Source organism: Carya illinoinensis, chromosome 2 (assembly GCF_018687715.1).
Source record: "Carya illinoinensis cultivar Pawnee chromosome 2, C.illinoinensisPawnee_v1, whole genome shotgun sequence".
In the NCBI taxonomy this organism is placed as follows: domain Eukaryota; kingdom Viridiplantae; phylum Streptophyta; class Magnoliopsida; order Fagales; family Juglandaceae; genus Carya; species Carya illinoinensis.
In genome coordinates, this window is record NC_056753.1 from 31,623,690 (window position 1) to 31,645,410 (window position 21,721).

The 21,721-nt window shown below is 36.2% G+C and overlaps 3 protein-coding genes across 4 annotated transcripts; 1 reads left to right on the forward strand and 2 right to left on the reverse strand.

Annotated features, from left to right (window-relative positions):
• Positions 1-2,397: 2,397 nt before the first annotated feature.
• LOC122300938 (dihydrolipoyllysine-residue acetyltransferase component 2 of pyruvate dehydrogenase complex, mitochondrial-like) lies at positions 2,398-11,275 on the forward strand. Its single transcript, XM_043111942.1, has 19 exons — positions 2,398-2,573; positions 3,718-3,811; positions 4,645-4,721; positions 4,937-5,034; positions 5,165-5,208; positions 7,275-7,330; positions 7,413-7,487; positions 7,614-7,706; positions 8,257-8,502; positions 8,608-8,680; positions 8,815-8,915; positions 9,425-9,510; positions 9,592-9,667; positions 9,994-10,061; positions 10,152-10,218; positions 10,326-10,421; positions 10,511-10,613; positions 10,741-10,836; positions 10,940-11,275. The coding sequence occupies exons 1-19, from the start codon at positions 2,535-2,537 to the stop codon at positions 11,008-11,010; spliced, it is 1,659 nt and encodes a 552-aa protein (XP_042967876.1). The 5' UTR covers positions 2,398-2,534; the 3' UTR covers positions 11,011-11,275.
• A 1,654-nt stretch (positions 11,276-12,929) lies between these two features.
• Positions 12,930-13,886, reverse strand: LOC122300939 (mitochondrial import inner membrane translocase subunit TIM23-1-like). The gene has a single exon (XM_043111943.1). It carries the CDS (start codon positions 13,739-13,741, stop codon positions 13,169-13,171), a length of 573 nt encoding a protein of 190 aa, XP_042967877.1. The 5' UTR covers positions 13,742-13,886; the 3' UTR covers positions 12,930-13,168.
• A 969-nt stretch (positions 13,887-14,855) lies between these two features.
• LOC122300940 (U-box domain-containing protein 52-like) lies at positions 14,856-21,085 on the reverse strand. Of its 2 annotated transcripts, none has more exons than XM_043111945.1 (9): positions 20,658-21,085; positions 20,249-20,346; positions 19,801-19,922; positions 19,226-19,447; positions 18,415-18,736; positions 17,458-17,556; positions 16,935-17,348; positions 15,494-16,264; positions 14,856-15,297 (listed from the first exon to the last, which is right to left on the reverse strand). In XM_043111945.1, the coding sequence occupies exons 1-9, from the start codon at positions 20,836-20,838 to the stop codon at positions 15,244-15,246; spliced, it is 2,283 nt and encodes a 760-aa protein (XP_042967879.1). In that variant the 5' UTR covers positions 20,839-21,085; the 3' UTR covers positions 14,856-15,243. The 2 variants fall into 2 exon arrangements, with proteins under 2 accessions (XP_042967879.1, XP_042967880.1); XM_043111946.1 differs by having other exon boundaries at positions 20,654-21,085.
• Positions 21,086-21,721: the final 636 nt, after the last annotated feature.

A 21,721-nucleotide genomic window follows, 5' to 3' on the forward strand; every position in this document is an offset into this window, starting at 1 on the left:
ATGATGTGTAAGTGTATCATTACCCATTCTTAATTGAAGAGTGATGTAAGAGTTAGTACTTTTAACAAGAGTTTGATGAGAGGACTTGATTGTAAATTTAAGGGAAATAAATAGTAATATGTAAATTTTAAAAATTCAAAGGGTTTCATGTGAGCGAGTGAAAGTTGGGAGATTAATTTTCGTATTTAGCCCTTTTTAATTTCATATAAGTAATGTATTTAGCCTACATTTATTTCCATATGAGAATGTGAGACTTTAGCCTAAGGAATAGACCAAAGTGTCCTGGCTCCTTAAAGCTAAATAACTATGATCGCAAACATGTTACTCTTATAATCGAGGGGTATTCTTTTACTTTTATTGGGTTGAGAGTCACCTTTTTTATCTTTCAATTGAACTTAAAGCTAAATAATTATGATCGCAAACATGTTACTCTTACAATCGAGAGGTATTCTTTTACTTTTATTGGGTCGAGAGTTACCCTTTTTATCTTTTAACTGAATGAATTTTTGACAAGATTGGGATATAATCTAAGGGCTGAATAGTAAAGAAGTAGTAAATGATGTGTAAGTGTATCATTACCCATTCTTAATTGAAGAGTGATGTAAGAGTTAGTACTTTTAACAAGAGTTTGATGAGAGGACTTGATTGTAAATTTAAGGGAAATAAATAGTAATATGTAAATTTTAAAAATTCAAAGGGTTTCATGTGAGCGAGTGAAAGTTGGGAGATTAATTTTCGTATTTAGCCCTTTTTAATTTCATATAAGTAATGTATTTAGCCTACATTTATTTCCATATGAGAATGTGAGACTTTAGCCTAAGGAATAGACCAAAGTGTCCTGGCTCCTTAAAGCTAAATAACTATGATCGCAAACATGTTACTCTTATAATCGAGGGGTATTCTTTTACTTTTATTGGGTTGAGAGTCACCTTTTTTATCTTTCAATTGAACTTAAAGCTAAATAATTATGATCGCAAACATGTTACTCTTACAATCGAGAGGTATTCTTTTACTTTTATTGGGTCGAGAGTTACCCTTTTTATCTTTTAACTGAATGAATTTTTGACAAGATTGGGATATAATCTAAGGGCTAAAGCTCGTATGGATACACTACTTCGTGAAAATAATTCCTTGCAACTTTCTTATATCTATCTTATAACTTCACGTGAAATTGATGATATTTTTATAAATTTAACTTTTTTTAATGAATTGGTATCGTTATATTAGTTGATTATAAAATGAGTTATAAAGTAATTTATAAAAAAAGAGATATGTTATATATAAGCTACTATTCACCCCACATCCCATACCTAACATGGATTTTTTTTTTTAAATATTAGACCTATCATCACCGAACCTATCTCTCATCTCTCTCCTTTAACACACACACACTCTCTCTCTCTCTCTCTCTCTCTCTCTCTCTCCTTTAAAACTATTGTAGTTTCTGTCTTCCCTTGATCGCTCCTCACCAGAAGATCCTCTTGCACCAAATTCACCTCTAATATCCTCGTCGATTACTCTTGCCTATTTAGCCAAAACCCCCTTTTTTTTTTGAGTTTTTTTTCTTCTCCTTTCTCATCTTTTTTTCTTCTACATCCTCGTCAAGACCGCACAAGACTAAATCTCCGTACTCACTACTAAACTAACCCACCAACTAAATCTATCACCAACAATCGTTTGGGGTGAATTTTGAAGAGCGTGGTTTTTATCATCCTAGGTAAGGTATGAGATATAAAATGAATTAAGGAGTTGATAAGAAGAATAAATCATAAAAAGAATTATAAATCTATCATTACTCTTTACTTTTTAGCTCTACGAGGCAAGCACATACATGGATACATCAGAGTATGCTTAGTGCAAAGATCTTTTTTTTTTTTTTTTTTTAATAAAAGTAATGATCCATAATAATATATTTTTATCAAATTTTTATAATTTTGTGTAAAATAAGAGATAATTAAGTAAAATTTAATACTCAAATTAGATAAAAAAAAAAATGCTATTGTTACGTTGGCATGTAATAAAGTTAATGCAAATAAAGAATGCAAATTCAAAACACATTTTGGTTGGTCCATAAAAGTGGCCGCCTACCCGCTCGGATGGTCCGGGCGATTTTTCTTTTTGTTTTTTTAAAAAGGGACTAAAATTTATTTATTAACTATCTCTGTTCTATCACTTTAAATAAAAAATAAAAAATAAATATAAATTCAGTTCGTTTGACGGCGATTGTTCCACCTAACCAAACACGCGGGTAAGTACATCTTATGTATTCCGAATTTTGTTATATATAAATAAAATCGTTATTAATCTATTTATTTATTAATTAATTTATTTATATTAAAAATTTAAATTAATATTATTTTTAATAAAATTTACGAAGAATCAGATTAAATTGGTATACATGTTAAAATATAGTTGTGATTGAACTAGATTTTCCCATCTCACTTTGCTCTTCTCCTAGTCGCGAATCCTTTTTTGCTCAACTCTTCTGTTGATTTCTTTTTCTACTGAATAATTTCTCTCCGAGATTAGGAAAAATGGCTTACGCATCCCATATTATCAATCATTCCAAAAAGGTATGCCATTTCTTCCTCTTCCCCTCTATTTTCAATCTTCGTTTTTTATATAATATGTGTATATTTACGTATATATACACATATTCAGATTTTATTTGTTGGTTGTGATTGCATATGTGTTTGATTTTCATTTTCCCTCGTTTTATAATTGTAATTCGACTTCAATCCGAATCATAGACCCGATTACATTCTGTCGGTAATTTGATGTTGTTTGAGAGTTTAGTGATCTAGTTCTGTAGATAGCGGTGATCTCACTTGAAGGCTTATTTTGTAAAGAATCCATTTATGTGGTGTTCAGTTTTAAGTGATTCGACTTTAAATCGTGGACTCGGTTTTGTTTTCTGGGTAATCCAATTTCGATAGTAGTCGTATTGGCATCTGTTATTTTTCGCAGATTGCGTTTCTTATAGGCTCAATTCGTTTGTGGGTATTAAGGTATCCTTGGTGTGGATTTTCCTGGCTTGGAATTGTGGCTACTGCTTAATTGGCCTGAACCAGTGATTTATCTTGGTATAATTAATAATCACTATGTGGCTTACTGCTGGGACATCTTATAGTTGAGTTTTTTATGCGAGCTTCAATTTTCAGTGGCTGTTATGAAAATTTACCATGCACAATATCTCGAGAAGTTATACGGATCTGAATGGGTTGATACACTCTTTATTCAAGACCCATCCACGAATACAGAGGGGTATTATTTAATTTTTAAAATTTCATACAGGTTTCTTTACATGTAAATTGTAAACTCCGACTAAGTTTAATAAGCATGTTGTATCGTGTGAGGAGTCAGGAGTCATTATTTTGGTTATGAAGGTGAGGGAAAGCTTGTAATCCAGATTTCACAGGTTTAGTGAAAGTATCTCTCATCATTTTGGAAATAGTCTTCATTTTTCAAACCAGTTGGTTCCTGTGTTATTTTCTTTTATTTGCTTGCATCAATTCTGTCTGTTTTCAACAACACCAAGTGGCACCCTACCCCAAGATCACAATGTCATCGTCATCATTAGTTATGCTGCTTCATGCTCTTGACTTGACCTTGTTTTAGCACACCAAATATATAATTCTATGCTTGTTGGTTCTATGCTGTTTTATTTTACTTGATTTTACCTTACCTGTTCTTGTATTTTTTAATAACTTATTGCAGTTAAGAAATGCTCCAAAATTTCTGTGGCATGAGCATGCAATTTTGGTTCGGTGGTTTTCAAAGGATGCTCAGCCCTCTATTGGTAAAAGAGATGGTAAGTTTCTGTTTCTTTGGGTTTACTCTCTTGTTTGTAACCAACCAAGTATCAACTAGCATTTTATATCGTTTCTTGTTCTTTGCTTATCTTCAAACAGACCATGTCCATGAGTTTTAGATAATGTCTCAAACTTCCTGTCTTGCATGCATTTGAGAATTTGCTTGTTCTCAGCTGAAGTTTATAAGATACGTCTGAAATGGCGGTGGTGGTGTTGTGGTGGGCTTAATGAGGCTGATCCTTATCTTTCTTGTCTTTTTTTTCTAAAACTATGATGCGTCCCAGACCTATGCAGTTGCGATGCATTGATTGTGTGTATAAAATGTAGGAATGCATTCTTACATTTATCAATGCCGATGGTCCATTGCTTACATGGATGTGTTTGTACATCCAGGAAGATTACTATGAACGGAGTTCATGCCAAATATTTCTTCTCTACCACAAATCTGTTTGAATGAAATGAGGGAGGGTTAGATGACTATAGAGGTCCAATTAGTGTGAGGGTTTTGGATGCTTAATGTGAACAAGAGGTTGCTCGAGTTGAATTTGAGCTTTTCTGCACATGCTCTGTTTGTTTTGGGTAAAACTCCCTTAAAGATTTTAATCTCTTGGATAGATATCTTTCCACTGTTGTCTTGTTATGTAGTTATTACTCACAAATTTCTGTGTATTCTGTTGACGGATGCTAAAGTTGAGTTCTTTAGGTGATAGATAAATCATCATTCAGATAATCTACCTAACTTAGTGATTAGGTAGTATGGACTGGAAGATCCATATCTTGGTTTTTTGTACAAGAGATAAGGCATAACCTCATGTAGTTATTTTTTTTTCAGATATTTGGAAGATCCGTCGTCGTTGTTATTGGTCTTCAGAAAGAGAAACAGCTTCCAGATCTGCCACCAATGGCACGGTAAGTACAGCCAAATTTAGTTGCATTAAGGTTTTATACATCACTACATCATAGCAAGGCCTACAATCATTCTGTTTTACATTCTATACTTCTTCCTTCAAATTACTTCTGATATTGCTTCATGATTTCCTGTCAAAATTATTTATTTATTAAAAGAAAAAAAAAACTTAAAAGTCTAATTTTAAATGCTTATGGTCGCTCATAATGTTATGTAGATAGCAATGTTTGGCATACAGAAGAGAAATATGTCAATGATGCCAATGGAAGTGAGAAATCCGACTGTTGGACTGGCTTTCAACCAACGGTTTTCACGGTATGCTATCCACCCTGTAGTTCCCTTTTTATTTATTTTTCCCTCTGAACAGGGATTCCAGGTTATCAGATGTTTTCTTGATGATTAGAGTTTCCTGATTTCCTTTTTTTGTTTGGTTTTCCATTATCAGTTCACAGGTATACTTGAGAAGAGGTTTCTCATCTGATTCATCAGGTAAAGTTCAAGATATTCTCCTCCTAATTTTCGCAGCATACTTTTTTGTCTTATTTTTTTTTGTTAATAATGTCTTTTTCCCACAGTTTTCCTGCTTTTTTATTTTTTATTATCATATATGTATATATATTTATACACCTTGTGGCATTGGAAATCTATTAAAAGGATGTTGAGGGAGACCTTCCTAAGTACAGAAATTTGAGAGAAACAGAGGGAGGGGGGGGGGGGGGGGGGGGGGGCGATCTTCTAGTAAGGAAAAAACTACTGCTATAATCTGGATTCTTAACTGAAGTTTGTGTTGCATGCTATGAGCCTATGGCTCTTCACATTTTGTTGAGGGCTTCTTGAACGTCATTGCTGTTCTTTGGAGAAACATTGTGCCACTTCATTGTACCTCGTCCTTAAGAATTTACATTATCTCTGAGGCTCTTTAGATGGTTCATGCCAATGGTTTAAATACTGTACCGGCCTATGCCGTACCAGCCACTAATCGAGTACAGGTATTTTGCCCAATGTTTTGAATACTGTACCAGATGCCGTATTGGTCAAGGCACTGGAACGAAATATTTCGATACCGGTACCATTTCGTGTACCGTTTTGGGATAGTCGATATATGAATAAATTATATATATAAATATATATTAATTATATTCCAAAATAATAGTCTATATATGAATAAATTATACATAAATACATATATATAAAAAATATAAATAGTCTGGTCTGAATTGGGGATCAAAATATGAGTTTGTAGTTTGAAAAAAAGAAAAAAAAGTAAAGGCCGAAATACCGACCGGTATTTGGACCGGTACGAAACAAGTAAAATTTCTGTACCAGACCAGTGGCAGATACGGTACGAAATTTAAAATACTGATTTTACCTGTTTCGTACTGGTCTAAATACGGGCCTTACCGGCCTACGTTCCGGCCGGTATTTCGGCCTTTACTTTTTTTTTTTTTTCTTTTTTTCACTTCTTCAAACTACAACCTCATTTTTGACCCCCAATTCAGACCAGGTTATTTATAATTGATATATATGTATGTATTTATGTATAATTTATTCATATATAGATTATTATTTTGGAATATAATTTATATATATTTATATATATAATTTATTCATATATCGACTATCCCGAAACGGTACCGGTACCGAAATATTTCGTTCCAGTGCCTTGACCTGTACAGTATTCAAAACATTGGTTCATGCCCTCATCTGGTAGTGCTTTTACATTAGCATGTCATAGCTGTGACTATGGAACGAGTCTGATATTTTTTGTTTAATTAGTTTTTCAGATAGAAATGTTTAAATTTATTGTATTTTATTGTGTAATGTGTACTTTTTCAAATTTTGTTCACTTAGTTAATTATATATAAATTTCATGAATTATTTAATTCGTATCTATCTTGGAAATCTTTCTTTTCTTTGAGCTTGAATTTAGATTTTATTTTTAATTCTTGGGAATTTGTTAATAGTGCTTTTCAGAAAAGTTCAAATCCAATAGCTGATTTTACCCACAAAAATCCAGACCCCCAAGATTACATTCCTTGCATTGGTCACCTAGTTTTCTTAAAAATGCCTATTTCCTTCAAGCTTGAATTTGTTTTTATTTTGGAGAAAACACACTTTCTACCCTTCAAATAATACATGTTTTACGCTTTGCACCTTAAACTATCAAAATTGATACATTTCACCCTCCAAATACTACCAAATGTCAACTAACACTCTCAATCAACAATCAACATTGTCTCACTCACTTATTTTTATTCATCTTAATGATGAGACTTGGACTAAAATGGTAGTTGAACGGTGCGATATGTTAGTTTTAGTGGTTTAGAGTATGAGGTGTAAAGCGCCTATTAGTTAGGGAGTGAAAAATATATTTCTTTTCCTTTTAATTTTCAATTTTCAGAAAATTCGAATTCAGTAACTTCTCAGAAAATTAGGCATTGTGACATTTGAAATTATAAATACCCGTATCCTTTGTAATAGAGCTTCATTTTCATATGTCTGACCTTGCTAATAAATTGATGTTATGTTACTTTTTGATGTGCAACATTTTTCAGGCCTTCCTCCTCACCAAGAGATCGGAATGCCTTCTCTATCACCTACAATGACAGAGGTTTGCACCTTTCTGACATGGAAACATCACAACAATCTAGTTCGACAGTTTACTGCTAATTGATTCTTTTAATGGCATGTAGGGTAATATTGCAAGGTGGTTGAAGAAAGAGGGTGATAAAATCTCTCCTGGTGAAGTGCTTTGTGAAGTTGAAACAGTAGGGTTCTTGTACTGTTTGTTGGTTGAAGTCCCTCAATTGACTAAATGTTGGGTTATATTCTTTACTTACAATGGACAATGGACAATTGATAATTTTCTTTTTACATACATTTGATATTGAAAGGATAAAGCAACGGTTGAAATGGAATGCATGGAGGAAGGCTATCTCGCTAAGATTATACATGGAGATGGATCAAAAGAAATTAAAGTTGGTGAGGTATCAAGTTTATACCACTATATTTCAACTCAAATGCAGATTCTCTCTCTCTCTCCCTCTCCCTCTCTCTCTCTCTCTCTCTCTCTCTCTCTCTCTCTCTCTATATATATATATATATAATTGCATGACCCAAGGAGAGCCCAAACTACATATGGGCTTATATTCCAAAAAGACTAATCAGTGGTACGATTAGAGTTAAATTGAATTGTAAATCGTAAGGACGGAGATGTGGGATCTCATTCACCATCCACCCATAGATATTATGGCGTGTTTCAATGTGTGTCTTGCAGTTCTTAGAGTGAAAGTGTAGTAGGATGGGGAAGGGAAATACATCTTGGTCATTTCACCCTACTAATAATCTTCATCAGATTTTCTCATGCATTAGTACACAACTCATGTGCCAGTGGCCTTTGGCCTAGTGACACTGACCTTGTATCTCGGTGGCGAGATTGAGGGGTTGAATCCCCTCTCCCGTCGCCTAAAAAAAAAGAAGGGAGTTTATGTGGAGTTTTGTATTGAATGTTAGTCGTGTGTATATGCTTTTGTATAGGTGATTGCTATAACTGTTGAAGATGAGGAGGATATTGCAAAATTAAAAGATTACAAGCCTTCAGCATCAGATGCTGGTGATGCTGCTGTTAAAGGGTCATCTACCTCATCTCCCCCAAAAGAAGAGGTAGCAGAACAACCAGTCAGTTCATCAGAGCCAAAGACATCCAAGCCTACTGCAGCACCTCCTGTGGAAGATCGCATTTTTTCTAGCCCTCTTGCCAGAAAATTGGCTGAAGAACACAATGTTAGATATCATGAACTCTGTAACTGGAATTTTTGTTCAGTGCCAGGACTCTTTCAATCCTTTTCTAATTGACGTGTTGTTTGAATTCTTTTTTCTCTATTCTAGGTGCCTCTGTCAAGCATTAAAGGAACAGGTCCAGATGGACATGTTTTGAAGGCAGATATTGAAGATTATTTGGGTATTATGCTTATAATGTCTATTATGGGGGTCTAGTGCTGCTGTGATGTCTTTTTATATGGTCAGAAAGTTTATGTTGCTTTAGATAGTCCATTGATCTGATGATTAAATTCTCTTTCTCTTCATATGATGCAGCCTCTCGTGGGAAGGAAGCTTTGGCAACAGCCCCTAAGGCTAGGGCTGCCACACCTGCAGCATTAGATTATACCGACATCCCTCATTCTCAGATAAGGAAGGTAACATGATAACCTTCAGGGCTTTCGATTTGCAAAGTTGATTCTATAGATACTTTGTTTAAGCTCATAATGTAGTTTTCATGTTTTCAAAATTTATGTTTGTAATGTTCTCAGCTCATCCTATAGCCCAACAAAACGTGGAGTCACCAGTATTGAGATCAATTGCAAGAATTTAATTTGGTTGCTCTTTGTATACCTCCTGTGTACTTAGGCTATGCCTACCTTTCTATCAATAAAATATTATTTTACCTATAAAAAAATTGGTCATGTAGCGCCAATAATTTGCAATTCATGTGGCCACTTCATCTTGCATTATATTTACTCAAAATCTTTTTCTTTTGATTTGCATTGTGGCATCCTTCCCTTACGATATCAGTTTAAAATGATAGTTTGGTCATTTTGTCTGTCATTGGCATCACTCACTTCCATATCTCTGTTGATATAAATTCTGTTAATTTCATAATTGAATTTTGGCTTCTGCAAGCTTATATCTGGTGTTACTTTGGCAGATCACAGCTTCACGCTTATTACTCTCTAAGCAAACTATTCCCCATTATTATCTAACAGTAGATGCATGTGTCGACAAACTCGTGGAGTGAGTATTAGTTCCTTCTTCCCTTAAAAAGTGAGCCTTCAGTTTATATTTTTTTATGGTGTAACTCTTACTTTTCTGCAGTTTGCGAGGCCAATTAAATTCATTACAAGAAGCATCTGGTGGAAAGCGGATCTCAATTAATGATCTTGTTATTAAGGTGCATCTTGCTTCCAACATCCACATACTTAATGCAGCATTGGGACCTGCATTATTATTATTCTTCTGCTTTAGGGACCACTAAATTACTTACTATGGCCAATCTAGAAGAATTTCACACATATGCCAACCATCTAACTTGAAGTACACTTTTTCTGTTCCCTCCACAAGATTAGGGTGGATGTTGGGGTGTAGATGCAATTGGTTGGAACAAACATGAGCTCCATTCATGTGCCTCTAGCGTTTCGTCGATGGGGCTTTTACCACCTATTCTAGGTGGCACCTTCCTTTTGCCATTGATTGAATAAATCTAACCTTTTACTGCAGGCTGCTGCTTTGGCTCTTCGTAAGGTTCCTCAGTGCAATAGTTCATGGACAGATGAGTACATCCGCCAGTAAGTACATAATAATTGACATTGTGATGAGTTCTTCTATGAAATTTTATTTTTGACTCTATGACAATGCTTCTTTGGCTTCTTATCCAGGTATCACGGTGTAAACATAAATGTTGCTGTTCAGACAGATAATGGACTCTTTGTTCCAGTCATCAGGGTGAGTATTTTGACTGGTAGCATTAATCTAGTCTTGTTGATAAGTTTTGCCGCTGGAGTTTCATTTATAGTTCCTCTCCAGTGAATCCATCTATTTAAAATTTTCAGGATGCAGACAAGAAAGGCCTATCCAGGATAGCTGATGAGGTCAAACAATTAGCCCAGAAAGCCAAAGAGAACAGCTTAAAACCAGACGATTATGAGGTCAGAATAGTGTTTTGATGTTCTTTACTGCTCATTGATGGATGATCGTCTCATAAGATTGTTGCCGAGTATGTTTACTGTCTTTGCAGGGAGGTACATTTACAGTGTCAAATTTGGGAGGCCCCTTTGGTATCAAGCAATTCAGTGCCATCATTAACCCTCCTCAATCAGGCATTCTTGCTGTTGGATCTGGTAAGTCAGACACTTTCCTGATATATATATATATATATATATATTTATATTAATGTTTTGGGAACAATGTGGTCATCCTTTTCATCTTTCGTCATCACCATTGGAACTATTTTCTGTCCTTGAGCAGCTGAGAAAAGGGTTGTACCTAGTTCAGGCCCCGAACAATTCAAGTTTGCTTCCTTCATGTCTGTAACGTTAAGCTGTGATCATCGTGTTATTGACGGTTAGTAGTTTATACATGCCTTTAGTATATATAAAGATCAATCTAAACTAGCATTATTTATCTGACATGTGAGACACTGATGGCATGATTTACTCGTGTTTAGGTGCAATTGGTGCGCAATGGCTGAAAGCATTCAAAGCCTACGTCGAGAATCCCGAGTCCATGTTGCTTTAGAATGACGGCTTGCATGTCTTTCATATAATTCCTCCCTCGCACAAATCAGCCAAGAAGAGGGATTTGACTTGAATTCGGCAATTCCATATGGACTTGTAATATTGTAACAGTGAGCAGGTTTCTTCCTTTGTACCGTAGTTTTTAGTCTCTCAAACAAAATTTGCATACATTTTTTTCGGAAATAAAAGAGTGGTGGGTCAGGCATGAGTGAATGCACTGAATTTTGTTCAGGTTGTATAATGATTAATGTTCCCTTCTGTGCTCAGTTTGTTTGTCTTTCTAGATTTGTGCGCATCTTTTGAGAAATTTGTTGAGTCTGTCATCCATTTAGATTATCATGGCTTATCAAAATGCATTTCTTGTTCTGCCTTTATTCTACTTGGAAGCCGTCGAGGTTACCTCGCAAGCAGAGACATTTTGTTCAAAACTTGATTCTGTTTTTGCATTAGTTCCATTATTCTCCATCTCACGTTCACGCTTTTCAGATGAAGCAACACTCGTCAGGCAGTCAAAGGCTTTACCCTAATGTCATTATTGGCTTTTATCTCTAATACCCCGCTCCATCTGAAAGTATCGCTCAATCACATGGCTTCATAAATCAAATAACCATTACTCAATGGGTTTATGCCGATCAAACTTCACAAGAAAAAAAAGCACTCTTCTATTCTCCTATCCAGTTTATCTTGTAAGCATCCCCCCGATTTTCTTTTCCTTTTTCACCCTAGTTGATATGGGGATTAGCCCATACACAACAGTGTCTTGTAGCTCCTATCACATAGAATATCTCCTCACAGTTGGAGGAGAATCACTCATGTGAATTATGAGATGCCAAATTAAGTTTTTTAAGCATCCTTATCATCATATAGCATAAAAGAGACTCAAATCATTCTCTATCCTATATGCATTATTATTGCTAGCATAAACATGATCCTTTTCATCTGCAGAAGATTACTTTGAATGCATGCATGGCTTGTCCCCATCCAAGGTAATAAATACTACAGGTAATGCTTGCAGTAGACCTTAAATAAATTTGCTAGCCAGTTAGAAATCTGTAATAATGAAATTACTAAAGTCCTCCAGGATTTAGCACCAGACCACCAGTTAGTGAATGACTATTAAGTGAAAAAATATAAACACTAAGCATTTCGAAAAATATATACACACCAAGAGCTAAACCCCAATGATGCTGCTTCCACTAATAACTATTCCATCAATCGGAAAAAAGTTGCACAATATTATGTTAGATCCAAGTCCATATCAATCCAAAGCAATCATGATCCAACAAATCATGCCTAAGAAAATGAAGACATTCCCATAACCTTTTTCTCCTTGCACTGAATTACTTGTTATTTCAGTTGCTCCAAAACAGCATAAACTGTTTCACAAAAGCTTGGTCTCAATTCCCAGAATACCATTAGTTTTTCTTTTCGAGGCAAACAAGAGAGATCACAAAAAACAAGCCACAACACTCTACTCATCATGCTTACCCTTCTGCAATAACCACAGCCCACAAAGCTTACTTCAAAGACAGATTGCCCTCACTAAAAGCCCAACTCATGGTTGGTTAGTGATTCAATACCAACATAAATCAGCCTATTCGCTGGGACACTAAGAAATTCTACAATAGCAGAAAACTCAATTCATGCATGATGCAACTCCGTTTCAGGAAAAACTAGACCAAGATATGGCTAACATTCTTAACATTAAAACCCTTCCATATAAACAAGAAAAGAAGCAATCTGAATGACCAAATATCAAATGACCTGCGCACATATAACAAAACGCTATCATTATGTACCCGAGTCACTAAAGTATATCAGTATTAAGATTCTGTCTCAGACAACCGAAGCTATCCAATTTATATTGAATAACATAAAACTAATCATTTCACATAAAACACAAAATTATTGACTTCCACGTTAAGCCGAAGTTAGTATTCATTCCAATTTTTTTCTTTACCCGAAAATTCGACGAATTACAATAGTCAAGGAAATGAAAAATAGCAAGAGAAAAAGACCACAAAATACCGTCGCTCCCATGACTCCACTATCGATTACTCCAATCATTCAACCTATTGCCGCATATGAACTGTCAAAATTCCCAAACTTTTTATATATAAGATTTGCTCAAGCCAAAACAGAGAATCGAACCAGAATTCTCATATGGGCGCGTAACGCTTCATCGCCTGCTTTGCCGTTACGGCGAGACCAACCAATACTCCGCCGACGGCGCCCGCCACCGCTGCGGACCTCACGCCACGCGCCGCGCGATAAACGGCTCCAGTTCCAAGCCCAGCTGCCACGCTATTCCAAACGTCGTCGGTGTCCCTGAGGGCGACAATCCCGCTCTCCATGCCAGCGAAGATGAGGCCGATGATGCCTACTCGGTTGCCCCAAGCCCGGCCAGCGTGGCCCGAGGAGTTAAGGACCCGGTTGAGGCGGAGCTTCTTGGTGTCCTCAGGTTCAAAGGACCTGACGCCCGACACCAACCCGGAGGCGCCACCCCCGATAGCGCCGGTGAGGTAGCCGCATCCAGTGAGGAAGGTGATGTTGTCGCTCCAGCCGCGGCGGTTGCGGCGAGCCTCCTCATCGAAGAGGTATTGGGGTCCGGTTGGGAGCTGATAGACATTGCGGGCCGGGATGGGGACCTGGAGGCCGTGGTAGGGGTCGTAGAACCGAGCCTGTGACGATGGATCGGATCCTTGCTCGCGATCCGGGAGTCTGTGAGCCATCCTCTCTCCCTTTTTCTTCCTTTTTGGTCTCTTTCCGGTTATTAGGGTTTTGTGACTTTGTCGTCTTAGAGAGAGAGAGAAAGAGAGGGTTTTGGTTTTACTTCTGTTGATGCAGGCTTAAAACGCGTGCGTTGTGGAGATTTTGTTCGGGGTTGGACCGGTTTTTATTTTGGGTGGAGTAATATATGCAGAATTTTTTTTAATGATTTTTTGTATAATTATATTTTAAAAGGAAGATATTGATGTTATTTTTATAAATTATTTTATAAAAATATTTAAATAACAATATCTCTTATTTAAAAAAAAAATATTTAAGATATAATTATATAAATTACTTCCTAGTTTCTTTTTTGTGATTTGTGTTCTATTCTGTACCTTGGTCTCGTCTTCGCTTATTGCCTTGCCTGACATCGTGGGAGGAAGGTGTGGGCCGGATTGTTGGGCCTGAACTAAATTAGTGGCTTTTTTTTTTGGTTAATAATGTTATGTTGTAGAATTGTACAATATATAAATATTATATAATTATTTTAAAAAATAATAAAATCTGTTAATTAAAAAATTAATTTTTTTCATATAAATTTCGTATATATTTATTTTTTTAAATTATTGCAAATATTTACTTACTCACGATTGTAATTATTATTTTTTTCTCTTTTTAATTAAACATTTTTTCTTTCTTCAACCCATAACTGTCTTAAAACGCACAAATAACGCGAGTTTAAGCACAAAATAATGTAGTCGGTTACAACAATGTCAGGAACAGACGACACTAACGGGGGGAAATTAAGAGGAATGCTTAGTGAAATATGTAGAAGAGAAACAACTATTTCGAACAAATTTATTTATTTTCGTTCATTTTCCATTTTTAGATATTAATTTATTTAATAAAAGGTAGATAGGAAGTGGATGGGGGCAGCTTTACAATAGTCAATTGCCCATACTTCAGATATATATATACATATATATGGGCAGTAAGTATGGAATGAGCTACAAGAACGAGATAGGTGTCTGTGATTGAGAAATACCATATGTTAAAGAGAAATTATATTCGTAGTTATACAGTTCACAAGCATCGCATATTTCATTTGAAGAAAGAGTAAATATGAAATTTACATGAAAAAATTAATTTTTTAATAATATATCCTATTCTTTTTCAAAATAAGTGCAAAAGTATATAGCATTATTCTATTTTAAAAGTTTAGAAAACAAAAGCTCTGTACTTTTGCATAGTTATCCACATTCTACAGAGCATTCAGCTCCACCATAGCAAGAACGTGATGTTCCTAGTTCATGCAAACAACACCACTTTGTTTAGTTGAGTATTAGTTGCAGATCAAACAACTTACAAATGTCCAACAGCCGTCAGTATGCTCTTTGTTTAGTTTTCAAACTTGTTTTTGGCCAAGTGTAAATAGAATCCGACTCTTTCAAAGCTACTCCATATTTTTGGTGCTCTCAGCTCTACATTTTGGTCAAGGACTTCAAACGCAGCCACCCTTTTCTTATATGGATCTCCACTGCAAATCCACTTCTACATCGGGGTCAATCTCTCCGTCCTGGTTTTGCATAATCAAACACTGTTATTGGAACGGTATTTCATGGAGATTTTACACATTTTGTAGACAATGCCAAGGCATATTTCGATTGTATGCTTTAAGATTCCGCATTCATGATTCTTGAATTGAGAGCAAAGTTGACTGCAAGCTTAGATGTATATGTTAATGTAAACGGTAGTTCCAAATTGTAACTAACCTGCTTCACGGTTGGTCGAACCTCTGGAACTGAGTTATAAGGGCGTCTTACATCATCAATAGCCATATTTTTAAGGGACCAGTACATAATCCCAAGATCCCTTAACCGTTCAAGCTCTGGCAACAAATCAGAATCAAGGTCAGGTCTATCCCTCTTCCTCATCTCACAACATTTGAGAGCAAGTTTAGCAAGTGATAGAGCATCTTCAATAGGCCAATCTGTCACTGATGGATCGAGCATCTCTGGAAATTTGTCTTTCTTAATGGCCTTCTGGATCTGGTGAGCTAATCCAATTGGAGGCTTTGCTGTAAGGAGTTGTAACAGCATTACACCCAGTGAATATACATCTGATTTCACACCCAACAATCCTGTTTGTTGATACTCAGGGTCAATGTAACAAAATGTACCAGCTGCTGAAGTCACATGATATTGAGTGATACTATCAGCAACAGATGGTGGAATTAGTCGGGCTAAACCCACATCACTGATCTTGCTTCGGTAATTAAGGTCTAGGAGAATGTTCCCAGGCTTGAGGTCGCGATGAACTATGGGTTCTGGTTTTGTTTGGTGAAGAAAAAGAAGACCCGAGGAAATTTCAGCAGCTATTCTGAAACGGGTTGGCCATGATATTGGGGGAGTGCTGTCTTTCTGGAAGAGCCGATCTTCTAAGCTGCCATTGTCCATGTACTCGTACACGAGGCAACCATACTCTGGACAGGCACCTAGAAGCAGAACCATGTGGGGATGTCTGATACAGCTTAGAACTTCAACCTACATGGAGAAGATTGACAGCAGAAATTGTTCATATTAAGTTCGTTCCATATCAGTCTTAACATACTTCAAAAGAAATTTTTTTGATCATGCAATTCTTCCCGTTAAGTCCTTACTTCTTCTTTTTTTAATCCGTATTTTGGCAGAGAAAGGTGATGGTAAATCATCTGAAGGGGCTGCTAACTTCAGAGGTAACTTCACTTCACTTTTGGCATATAAATAATCAAAACGAATTTAGTTCCAGCTATTTCAGCATATTTATAAAGGCCAAAAAAAGATGAAATCATTTGAATTTTGCACATTTTCAGTTGTAGTACAATTTACAAGGTACAATGGGAAGTACGGACAAGAAGACAGCATTTCTCTGTAACTGTCAAGATGACAACTGCCGAGAACTGTGAGGATCCAGATTGTTTCATCACTAGCAGTCTTTCCACTTGCGTCTATTCATTTATGGTTCATTGGTGATGCGTTTGGGTGGGACTGGAAAATGTTATGTCTATTCTTCCAACAAAGGTTTGTATTGAAGAGGTTCAGGTATATCAAGTACCAATTCTCATGACCAAGAATTCTATTCAGCAAGAAACAAACCCACACAAAGTGAACAACATAAAATCTAATTAATTGCTATACCAAGTTTTCTCCCAAAACAACCAAAGAATGTAATTACCTCTTGTTGGAACTGTTTCTGCCCCTGTGATAAGTCTGGCCTCAAGATCTTGATGGCAACAGCAGTGTGATCAAGCAAGCCTTTATAAACAGGTCCATATCCGCCTTCACCGATCTTCAGTGAACTGTTAAAATAGTCAGTTGCCTTTTCAATCTCATCGATAGAATATCTTCTATATATGACATTGTTTTGGGTCAATGCATCCACTGCTCCCTTCTGCTTGGCCTGCATTTCTATATTCTTTCTCTTTTGTGTTTGCACTTCTGCTAGCCTTTGTTGCATCTTGGCTGCTTCCAAGGCAGCCATTGTCTTTTGCCTCTCGACTTTTGCCAAAGCTAATGCGGCCTCTTCAGCAAGCTGGGCCTCCTCTAATTGACGTTCTTCTACTAATCGCCATTGCTGAATTTCTCTTGCCTGGATAGAGAAATAGTGGCCTTCCAGGTTTTCATTACAATGGACTACTAATAGGATCAACGATGGATCAAAGATATCAGATGTAGGTGAAGCTATAACATTATCTTACCTTCTGTCTGGCTACAATAATTTCTTTGCAAGCCAAGTTATACATTTCCATGGCTTGTGTCAGTTCAAGCTTCAATCTGCTCTTCTCGGTCTCCAGGCCCTGTTAAGTAACTCATAAATCAGAACATAAGTTTCAATTATCAATTGTTTAACCATTAAAACAGAGATTTCTAAGATATCTCTAAGCCAAAGGCATACATGCACAACCTAATGCTGAAGTAAAGTTCTGTATGGATGTATGAGTACAAACTACAATGATAGCATCAGTCATGATTATTATTGGAACACTTGCTTTCATGCTTGAATGTTAAATGTGTGCAATATATCTAGCAGTTCTGAATTCTCGAGTGAAGAACAAGCAGAAAAGTGAATTTTCAAATACCTTTAGATGTAGTAGTAAGTTGTAAGAATTTTGAGAACATAGTCAACTAAGTCAGAACAAGATACAAACAAACCTTTCGTCACAAAAACAAGATGGGTCCAGTCATTGGTCAATGGGTACACATAATTCCATTGCTTGGGCACACTTGCAAGAACCCATCGCTTAAGAGCATTAATCTCAGCAGATACGCTAACTTCTAAATTTTATTTCTTTTGGTCATTCTGTTTCTGTATTATCCTGCCGGCCACGGTCATGTTCATGTGCAATATACACAACAATGCTTACACTATCAGAATCTAGATTTCTTGTATTTGGATTCCTAATGGAGAGAAAAAAAAAAAAAAAAACAGAAGATGAAAATAATTGAGCAATATGCACCATTGATATAGCATACGCGACTGTAAATAATCATATGATTGTTCAATTAGTAATTCACTTTCTCCAGAAAGATTATGGTTAAGCTAAAAAACAGACATAAATCTTTCTTTTTCCAAGTCCATGATCCTGCAAATGCACTAGTCAAGTAGTCATCATCTCTGTCGATGATAAGTGTGATCCTGCAATTTTTTCACTTACTGGGGTTTGTGACAAGGCAGGGCTCCTGGGACTCTCCGAGGCCACTGAAGATTCTAAATTGTCAGAGGATGCGGTGTTTGAGTAAAAGAAGTTAAATGGGGTGTCAATTGATGATAGAAAGCTAAATGCATCCGAAGAATCACTATTTCCTTGGGACGAATTTCCTGATGTGAAACTGTCTGCTGCTTTCGTTGGCGAATCAGTCCAGATGCCATACCCTAAGTTGCCTTGTGGTGTTATCTGCAAGGACTGATCACTGCTTCTGTCGAAAGATACTTTCTCAGAGGCTGTAATTTTCCGTTTCCCAGTACCATAAGACGTTCTGCACTAGAAAGCAATTGACAAATTCCAAGCAACACATAACTTGTAAGTTCATGGGAGTGGTAAGATTATCAGGCAATTACTGGACAACAATTTTCTTTGATTGACTTCAATGGCACTTTGGAAACTAATGCCTCGTGATCCTCTATTAACGTTTTTCTTAGCCCAAGAAAGGGAGAGAAATATGAAAAAAATATCGGGAAGAACTGGAATGTCTCATGGGGAAGAGAGATAGATGAATCAAGAAGAATGATTCTTCGTGAGCTACTAATAGTCAAATTCCTGTCTTATTGGTTTATAACGTAAAGCCACAAGGAAACTCTCCCCTCCCCTTCTTTTGCCTTAGGCTATTATTTCATTAGTTGAATTGGGTAAAAACTTGTGATTAAACCATCCCTGAGAGTTTTGATCACAGAAGAAATGGTAACCTTTACGACCCTCCGAGAAATTATGTATAGCTATATATGTCGTTTCCAGTTTCTAGGAGTACCTGTAAGTATCATCGGGGTCATGGGTATCAGGAGTAAGATCATCATGTATAACTTCCTTTAGAGAACGACTCCCAGGATTAGATGATGCACGAGCAAGTGTCTGAGGTTGATGATCTGCTATACGGACTGCCTGAACTTTTCCTTTTGATATGACATATACCGCACAGGATGCTGGTGCAGCTTTGAGTAAGGTAGATGGTACATCTGCATCTTTAAATTTCCTGCATGGTGACAATCACCAAGAACTTCTGTTAAGAAGGGTGGGGGGAAAAATACAAACTTTACAGTCGTACCTACAAATTAACCACTGGGAACCAAGCCACTGAACTTTGCCATTTATAGTTATTTCATTGAGACTAAAGAAACAAATGCTTCCAACCAAAAGTACTCTCGCAAAAAAGGCAGGAAAAGCTCCCAATATTTTAGCCACCGGACCACATGAAGGTTGTGGCCGCTTTGCTTATCTGTTTCCCTGGCTAATTAAAAGCTTTTTGTGGGAATTAAAATATGTGAAAGAAAGCCCGACATCGTGGGATTTTTGGAGAGCAGGAAAGAAACACACACACACACAGACCTCGTGAGAACATTCCGATTGGAAGCCCCAACGACAACATTGCTGATGGAGTTGCGAACAATATAATCGACTAGTGCGCTTGGAACGTCGATGTCATGGAGGATCACCTCCTTTGCTTCTATCTGAGATACTCGAATATTCATGAAAATATATCAGATCCACTTGAAGACGTGAAGGTTTGAAAAGGTTAATTATGATCTATCTATAGCCTTCTGGCTTCTCGAGAATTATATTTATATTCATGCATGTAGTTTCATGGTTCTGGAGTGAAATGATCATTGCCTCTTATTGAGGAACTTTTCTGCAGCACGTACGGGTTGCTGCCTCCCCAACTAATTAACCAAAGTGAGATCAGATCGATTCTCAATTAAACCTCGGAGATTCATTTGCATCTATTTAAATTTGTTTAGGTTGTCAAAAAATAAGGTTCTGGTTGGCTATAACTCACCCCTTTTCGAGCGCAAAATCCACGATAAGGAAGGAAGAATTGTTGCAACTCCTGTTCAGTTGGCGGGCGACCTTCTCCGTGGTCAGTTTCATGATTGTCTACGAAAATCAAATAGAAAACCTTAAACACAACGAAAAAGTGAAGCTAAATGCCCACGATATTGCATGCCAATCATAACGATTCATTTGAATTTTTGATCATGGCTAGGCCAAGTCAATCAAAGCATCTTGGAGGCGAATCGATGACCGGAGAATAATATGCATGGTTAAAGAATGAAAACGAACAACACGTACGTGCATCGATCATGAAATTCCAAGCGATTTAATTAGTTTCCCATGGAATCAAATCCTTAGTGAATTTATAAGATGATGCAGATCGATGATGATGTATGAAAGAGAAGGGTACCTACGAGGATCCAAAAAACTCTGATTGCGAACATGGACGAGAATGCAGTGAGAAGAATTGCTCAAAATGGTGTCGACTGCCCATTTAACGGCAAATTGGCTATTCTTAGTTTTGTCAATGGCGATGACGGTGGAAGAACCCACGTCTGCTATCTCCATTGAAGATAATGTTCGCGACAAAGCCATAATAATATTATTGCCGGCACCACCACACGGCGGCCAACCCAAGGCCAGTGGTCATGCAGGGGCCAACAATATTGATCAGAGATGAGGAGACGGGAAAAGAAAATTAGGACAATAGCCTGATGCTAATTGCAACGTACGGACGTTACTCTTTTCACCAAATTTGGAGAATCGGAATGCATGGTTAATGTTCAATTTTCTGATGACCTGGACGACGGACAATGGACATAAACTAACTAAAACATATCTCCTCTCCTCTCCTCTCCATGGATTCCGGAAACTTGAGCAATTATATATAGGGTAATGCTACGTACATTTATTTTTACGTATTTTTTATATACTCTATTGATATAATTGGTTGAATTATTTTTTTTAATACACAACCAATCATATCACTGGAGTGCACAAAGAAGTCCGCAAAAATAATTACACATAGAATTTTTCTTATAATATATATATAGATGTATTTCAGATTTTATGAAAATGAGCGATGATATTTGTAATTTTAAATTGTGCGAATCTTGCGTATTATTTTTAAATATTAATTTTCAAAACATATTATTATTTTTTTAAATGCAAGTATACACTAGCTAGCATTTTTCATTTCTTTAAAAAATATTAATTAATTAATTTTAAAAGAGTAATGTTACTTATTATAAAATAATGAGATATTAAATTATTAGACATTATTTATTATATTTTATTTATGAGTCAATCATTAGATGTTATTTCAAGATATATTAAAAGGATGATGATAAATAGATTTAATTTATATTTGTAATTTTTGGTTAACATTATTTGAAATAAATAATTCTATTGAAAATATTTCAACCACACATTATTATAATTTAATTTTAAAATATAAAATTTAAAACTTTAAATTTTA